General features: G+C 35.7%; 1 protein-coding gene across 1 annotated transcript; it reads left to right on the top strand.

The window, feature by feature from the left end:
* Positions 1-4143: 4143 nt before the first annotated feature.
* Positions 4144-8135, top strand: LOC107862382 (protein Dr1 homolog). Its single transcript, XM_016707948.2, has 6 exons — positions 4144-4525; positions 5131-5192; positions 6339-6428; positions 7167-7261; positions 7481-7549; positions 7762-8135. Exons 2-6 carry the CDS (start codon positions 5138-5140, stop codon positions 7930-7932), a joined length of 480 nt encoding a protein of 159 aa, XP_016563434.1. The 5' UTR covers positions 4144-4525; positions 5131-5137; the 3' UTR covers positions 7933-8135.
* The last annotated feature ends 117 nt before the right edge of the window (positions 8136-8252 follow it).

Here is an 8252-nt window from a genome sequence, read left to right as displayed (position 1 = left end):
TATTGTGTTTATTAATTTAGAAAAGACATATAATAAATTCCATATGGAGGTTATTTTGAAATGTTTAGAGTTTAGAAGTACATTTTAGGCTTGTATTAGGGAGAATAAGGACATGTAAACGATGGAGTCAAGACTCGAGTTAGAATAGTTTGAGGTGACTTAAAATACTTCTTGGTCATGATGGGATTGCCCGTTCTTGTTTATCTAAGTGACTTATGTATTTACATGTCGTATTTAAGTAGAAGGATGTGGTGTATGTTATTCGCAAATGATACAGACCAGAGGCACGAGGGAGTTAACAAAAGGCTGAAAGTTTGACAACAGACCCTTGAGTATAAAGATTTTAGATTAAGTAGGACTAACATAAAGTACATGAAATATAAGTTTATCTATGTAACTCATGAAGCGAAAATAAAAGGGAAAATCGATGCATAAGTCATATTTAAGAAATGAAGTTTCAAGTATCTTAAATTTATATTCTAAGGAAATGGAAAAATTGATGAGGATACCATACATGATATTGGAGAGGGATTAGTAATATAGAGGTTTGTGTTCGGGGTAAACCTGTCAAACCGGTCGGGTCAGGGTTGACCCGATATGACCCGGCCTGATCAGCTCACGAGTTGTAGGGTTCCGGGTCCTGGGCTGGGTTATTTTTTTGGGCCTGGTTAACCCATCTCGGAACAAACTCGATCCAGGCCCGCCGATTAATCGGCCAGAAACTGGCCCGATAAGATTTTTTACAAAATAAAAAATTGACCGTTTGGGCCATTATTGTCGTTGGGCCCAACGGTTATATGATCGTTTGGGACCCCAGAACGGCTATATGCCCTTTTTTAATAAAAAAAATAAAAAAAAATCAATTAAAATATCTTTTTAAACCCAAAAAAATTTCTATAAATATCCTACACTTTTAAATCATTTTCCACATAATTTTCATTATCTTAAATCTCATTCTCTCTCAAATCTCAATTCTCAAAATTCAAATATTCTATATATTTCCTAAAGTACTCAATTTAATTTTTTAATTTTGCGATTACAAAGTACGAATGGAAGTTTCTAAAGTCGCAACCTTCGAATACTTTCAAAATTTGGTATTGTCGTTCCATCTCTTATTTTTAATTTTTAATAACTTTATTAATTATTAAATATTTAATTTTATTATATTTGTGTATTTTGAATTTTTTTAGTTTGATTTATATTATGTATAAATTAAGAAACCTCTCCACTAAAAATATAAAAAAAATTATTCCGGAAGTGGTAGTGGTAGTAAAAAGCGAATTACTGGCGGTAGAGGTAGTTAAAGTGATAGATATACCTGTGTGTCTCCGCCTCCGATACTGCTTAGTCAACCTTTTGAGGAAGAAGTAGGTGTGGGCACTCACGATATGAATTATGTAGAAACTCAGAAAAATTATGGTATATAAGAAGAAAATGAAGTAGATACGGTTGATTTAGATGAAGATGATGAAAATATTGGTGAGACACCCGCAGTAAAAAATGCTAATATTAGATCTGAATCAGTTAATCGCCCTCCCCGTCCCACAAGAGCTCATAAAACAACTAGTATTGCACGATAATTTTTTACACGTATATCAAATACTGAGGTGCAGTGCAATAGTTATCAACAAATATATAAACATAAAAGAGAACACAAGCAAGGGGGTACTGGTACGTTAATGAGACATATAAGCGATAATCACGAAAGAGAGTTATTTATTGCAAATGGTGGTCAGGATGTTGGTGGGCCAACACAAACTAGAATGGACCCAACAACCGATCAGGTAATTAAGAAGTATAATAAATTGAGGGACCGGACAGAAATAGCAAAAATAGTAGCTGTGAGTTGTTTGCCTTTCAGTTTAATTCTTCTGATGCCTTTATTCATTATATTCAAGCAATTTATAATCCTATGTTTAATGGTATTCCTAGAAGTACTTGTCGGGTCGATATTTTAGACTTCATTCACAATATTATTTTTATTTATCTACATTGTTAAAAAATATTCAATCTAGATAGGCTTTAACTTCTGATCTTGGTCGTGCTGTTAATAAAAATAATTATTTAACCATTACATGTTACTAGATAGATAGTAATTTTGTTATGCAAAAACGTATTCTAGTTTTTTTTATGATGAAGATCATAAACATACTGGAGATTTTATTGTTAATTCGATTGGTAAAGTTGTAGAATTTTATGGTATTGAAAATAAAGTCTTATGTATTGCTTTTGATATTGCTTCTAACAACAAGACTGCTATTACAAAGTTAAAAGTTAAGCTATCTCCGTCGTTACCTGAAATATTTCATGTTAAGCGTGCTTGTCACATATATAATTTAATTGTAAGAGATGATCTTGAGTTTTTTAAGCTTTATATTAAAAAAAATATGGTTTGTTGTTGGTTTTATTCAAAGAAATAATCAAAGAAAAAAATTAGAGAATTTAAAGTTAAATGTGAACAAAATGGACTTGCACCGGTATTGATGTCTGAAGAATGTGATACTAGATGGAATGCTAAATATATAGTGTGCTTGTCACATATATAATTTAATTGTCATAAATGTAGAGTTCCTATTACACTAACTTTTAACCAATATTGTGGTTCATTTGCTGATTCGGCTGAATGTATGTTACATGATTCTGATTGGGCTGTAATTGATGATCTTGTTAAGTTTTTTAAAAAAATTTATATAGCTACGGTTGAATTTTTCGGTGTTTATCATCCTACTGTTTGTAATATTTTAGCATATATAGCCGATATTTCTGGTTTATTCAAAGAATATAAGAATAAAGAAGGTTACAAAGAAATTGTTGGTGCTATGTTTGTTATATTTAAAAAATATTTTTTTCCGATTCCCCCTATTTACTTGGTTGGTGCTATGCTAAATCCGCGTATGAAATACACTACTATGTGCCACTTTAGTACTCTTATTTATTCTAATTTAGAGATAAATACTAACAGTGATTCTAATAATGAAGAACAAGAACAACCAGATTTGTGGACGGCTATGGATGATGCGAATGCTTACATGGATTATAATCATTATGTTGATCTACTTGATTTAGCTGTACCGATAAATATCACTCGAACTGTCGTTCCTCATCCTCCCGAGGAGCCATCATCTTCTAAAAGGCCGGCACATAGTGATTTTCCTGATTACTTTTATGATTGTAGCATGTGTTCTATTCAGAGTAGTATATGTATTTAACTAACGTATAGTCATATACATGATTACATGTGTAATTGTATATATGTGTATATGTTTTTTAAATTCTAATATAGTATATACTCTCTATATAGTGTATATATATATTGTTTAATGTATTTAAAATGTATATAGGTGGGTATATATAATGTATTTGATCGGATTTTGAATCGGTTTTGATCGGGTTTAGGCGGGTTAGGTTTAGTGGGCTGGTCCCGAGTTGTTTTTTTTTAAATTTACTGTTGGGCTCGGAACCGGACCGCCCTGTTTAACCTGGCCCAAAACCGAACCGGCCCACAAACCGGCTAAATTTAACAGGACGATTCCGAATTGACCCGGCCCAACCCAATTAACAACCTTAGTTTGGGGTACCGTGTGATAAGAATACATCGTCAAGGCTTAAAGGTAAATTTGTAGAGTGGTAGTTACATTGACGTTGTTATATGAAGCAGAGTGATGGTCAGTCCAGAAATGCCCACGTCTAGAAGATGAATATAGCAAGAATGAGATACTCAAATGGATATGTGTACATATCATGAGATGTAATTAAGAACAAAGACATACAAGGCAAGATAGGAATGCCCCTCCTTCCCATATGAGACAGGATGGTGAAAATGAAGTTGAGATAATTTGGGTAATGTAAAGAGGCGTTGTGTGAATGCGCCGGTAAGAAAGTGCGAGAGAGATCGATTGCAACAAAAGTTGGGAAATGTAGAGATAGTCCGAAGAAGAAACGTGGGAGGTAATTAAATAGGACATTATACAACTTGAGCTCAGATTTCAAAATGGAGTCCCAAACCAATGACCCAAATTGAACAAAATAGGATTCAAATCCATATTTAACTAAAGGAAAAGATGATAGCCCAAAAGCCCAAGTTTAGAATAGAGGCCCGAGCCCAATTACAAGAAGCCCAATTTAAACGAAATGGAGCAGAGTCGGAAAGTTTCTCGTCTCCTCTCCTTTTCCATCGACACCAAACTCTATCCACCCAAGCACCCTTTTCTCCTTTCGCTGAAAACTATATAAGCAACATACGTCACATGTTATCCCACACACTTCCCTCATAAGTGATTACCACGCGCCATTTACCATTCGCAAAGGACTATGGGTCCCACTGCTCATGCACGACACGTATCCATTCGCGCGTGGAGAATCCCTCGTTGGATTCGCTTTTGCCCTAGTCATCTGCGAAACACATCCTTTCTCTCTCTATATCTCCACCATGAACCACCACCACCGTCTGCAAACTCCGATCACCTCCTTCGATCTCATTTCGATTTTCTCCGATCGACCGATTTGCCGCTCTGTTCTTTCTAAGGTAAGAAGAATAATTGTGGTAGCTGTTTTTTTTTTCGTTTTCATTTGATTTGCAGAATTTACTTTGATAACTGTGCTGTCCGTATCAGTTTGCCTTCACCTTGATTAACTACACGGGGATACCTGCCACCAGTAATTGTTGTAGCTGTTTTTTCGTTTTTATTTGGCATATGCAGATTTATTTGTTTTGATAACCTTGGTGTCTGGGCAGCTCGCACTCATCTCGACTAATTAACGGATGTCAGCTACCAATAATTGTTGTAGCTGTTTTTTCGTGTTTTTTTTTTTTGATATATATGCAAAATTTATTTTTTTGATAACTGTGGAGTCCGGGTCAGCTTGCGCGCACCTGGAATAATTACATGGATGCTTGCCACCAATAGTTGTTGTAGCTGTTTTTTTAGTTTTATTTGATAGGCAGAAGTTTTGTTCTTTGATAAGTGTGGTGTTTGGGCCAGCTTACGCGCACCTCAACTAATTACACGGGGTTACGGGTTACCTGACACCTACCATTAGCAACAGTTTGATATGCAGAAAATTGTTACCTGTTCTTCTAAGAAGTTACAAATTTGATTATGAATTCTATATTTTATTTTTGTTTTGAAGGGTTAAAATGGAATCTATGGATATTGTTGGTAAGACAAAGGAGGATGCTTCGCTTCCCAAAGGTTTTTCTCTTCATCCATGTTCTCTCTTAATAGCTATTTAGAATGATTCGTATTTTTCTGTTTCTGCTGCTTGCGTGATTTGAAGGGGAGCCTTGTAGTGACTACTAAAGTTGCTGCCATGTGACCAGGAGGTCACGGGTTCAATCTGTGGAAACAGTTCCACAACCTCTAGCAAAAATGCTAGGTAAGGCTGCATACTATAGATCCTCGTGGTTCGGCCCTTCTCCCGACATGCACATAGTGGGAGCTTTAGCGCACCGAGGCTGCCCTTTTTTGTTGCTCTCATGATCATGCTTTTTTGATTTATTTATTTTTTTAGCTGAATATCCTCCTGTTTCTGTTTGATTATTGTTCAAGCCTAATTAACGAGATTTTGAGTGGACAAATGGGGAGTGAAGGAGGGATATTAATTGCTTTTGGAGGTATGATAGAGGAACAATTGAATTTTTACTAGGCTGAGAGATAGTGGAGTAGCCAGAAATTCATACAAGGATTTCAAAAAAATACTAGAGTGCGATGCCTTGGAACTCCTTTACTCCGAGTCTGCAACACAAGAATATTCTCTTATGTCTAAGGGATACAATGGTTTGTGTAACAAATCACTTTTCCCTACTTCAGAGTACAATTTTATGGCACAAGGGTATTTAATTGAACCTCCTTTCCTTGTGGTTGGCTCTGTCCATGCTGGGAGAGCAGGGTTTCTGAAATATTTTCTAAGATGGTAAAATTTGATTTGCTGCACTTGAGCCGAGAGTCTTTTGAAAATAGTCTCTCTACCTCCACAAGGTAGGGTAAGGTCTGCGTACTCTCTACCCTCCCCAGACCCCACTTGTGGGATTTAACTAGGTATTTTATGTTGTTGTTGGGCGTAAAATTTGACTTGTGAGCGATTTAAGTGATATTGGTTTTCTCTGCAATGAAATTTGATAATAATTTATAATGTGATGAGATTGATGATTTCAGTCACAAAAGCCAAATAGTGGTACAATTGAAGTATTTTAATGCTTCTAGTTTCACCTTATGCTTGGAATTATTTTGTTTTCTCACGAGTTTGCTATTTGGTATAGATGAGTCAGTTCGCCTAATAGTTTACTTATTTGCTTGATTTGCTGAATATACTGAAGTACTTCTATTTTCTCTTTGCAGCATCTATGACAAAGATTATTAAAGAAATGTTGCCCCCTGATGTTCGTGTTGCCCGAGATACCCAAGATCTTTTGATTGAATGTTGTGTAGGTGAGTTGATTTTAATATGTCTGATTTTATTTTTTGAGTTTAGTTGAAGTTCTGTTGATATGCTGTTGTCAGTACTGGTTTCTTCTAATAGCAACTATGCTTCTCTAGAATATTAGGGTGGAATGAGTAATAATCTGTATCTACAGTGGAGAACGACGGTTGACTAGGAAGACTTTTGCTCGAGTTGTTTGTTAGCTCTTGGTTGTCACTCTGGCGACACATGATAAGCATGAAGCAGTTTAGGACATGGTTGGATAATAGAAGTAACCTGTAAAGGCATTCAACTTCTTTTTAACCCATCTTGAGTTGTCATCCACATATGAATTATGATTCCTGGTAACTTAAAAAGCGCAGTTCTACCGAAACTCGATCATTAATCTGTCATACAAACCTATTGATAAAATGCTTTATTTTTATTGATAAAGTAACCTATTCCATAATCATTTTGTGTAGTCAAGGTCTGTTGGGATGTGGTTGATAGAAACAAAGCATAACAATGTGCTGTGAGACACTGCTATTATTTGCTTATTCTTACTATATTTCCAGTGATGTTTTGGCTGGTGACCTGTATTTGCTATTTCGACAGAGTAGAAGTCTTTCTTGTACTGGACCATATAATTTCATCTCTTTACATTCCGTCAAATTATATCATATCTTGACTTCATAATTGAAGAATCTTCTTATTGTAGTCCCGATTTTAATTTGCATGGTATTCCACCTTTCATTGTTTTTGTGCAGAGTTCATCAATCTTATCTCATCAGAATCGAATGAAGTTTGTAATAGAGAAGATAAACGAACAATTGCACCAGAACATGTACTCAAGTCTTTAGAGGTACTTCTTGATCCTGTAGTTACTCTATTATGCTCAATTGTTAATCATCTTCATTTTGCTCTTTTGCAATTTTCTTTTGTTCTCAGCTGTAGTCACCTTTAGCCTGAGTTAATTTGAAGGTGATTTAAAGAATTTCAAACCTATTTCTCATCTGCCTGTGAAAATTTGTTCTATATCCTACTGTTTCCTTGGAATGATAAAAACACTTTTGGCTTTCAGGTTCTTGGCTTTGGGGAATATATTGAAGAAGTTTATGCCGCATATGAACAACACAAGTTAGAGACCGTGGTATGTATGAGCTAGTTTCTGTCTTCTTACATTGTCGGATTCTATGAGCGGCCTAGAAATTAGGAAGTATGAAGACATCCTTCTGCTGTTGTAAAGTGATATTCGTTCTTCTTTTATTTTGAACTCAATAAGTTTTGCCGCCATGCGAAATGATTTAATGATGAAAAGATCTTCAATGAGGATTGCCGTTTTACTTTATGTTTCTCCTACAGGACACTGTGAGAGCTGGGAAGTGGAGCAATAATGTAGCTGAAATGACTGAAGAAGAAGCTTTAGCTGCACAACAGAGGATGTTTGCTGAAGCACGTGCGAGGATGAATGGAGTTGTTACAGTTCCTCCCAAACAGCAAGAGACAGAAGCGGAGCAAAAATTGGATTGCTAACTTGAGGCCTTATTTTTCCTGTAGGCAAGTACCTCTTTGGTTTTTAGAGGTGGTTTCTCTTTTACCGTGTACAAAAAACTCCTGGCACCTTTGCCTGCTTGTGAACTTGAGTTCAATTTGTACTCTTTTAATTATGTCCATATGTTCTGTAATTAGTGAATTTTCTTCAGAATAGTCTATGCGGCCTTCAAGTGCTTTCTGTATATATTTTTTATTTGTCAACAGTGGGAATTTCTGGGGCTCTTTGTTATCCGTTGGCCCTTTTCACACTAATTGGCCGACTCAGCCCCCACCCAGGACCAATGTGATTGATTGCTTTG

Source organism: Capsicum annuum, chromosome 3 (assembly GCF_002878395.1).
Source record: "Capsicum annuum cultivar UCD-10X-F1 chromosome 3, UCD10Xv1.1, whole genome shotgun sequence".
Lineage (NCBI taxonomy): Eukaryota > Viridiplantae > Streptophyta > Magnoliopsida > Solanales > Solanaceae > Capsicum > Capsicum annuum.
Note: the sequence above shows the minus strand (reverse complement) of the source record. Positions and strands in the feature narration are given on the sequence as shown.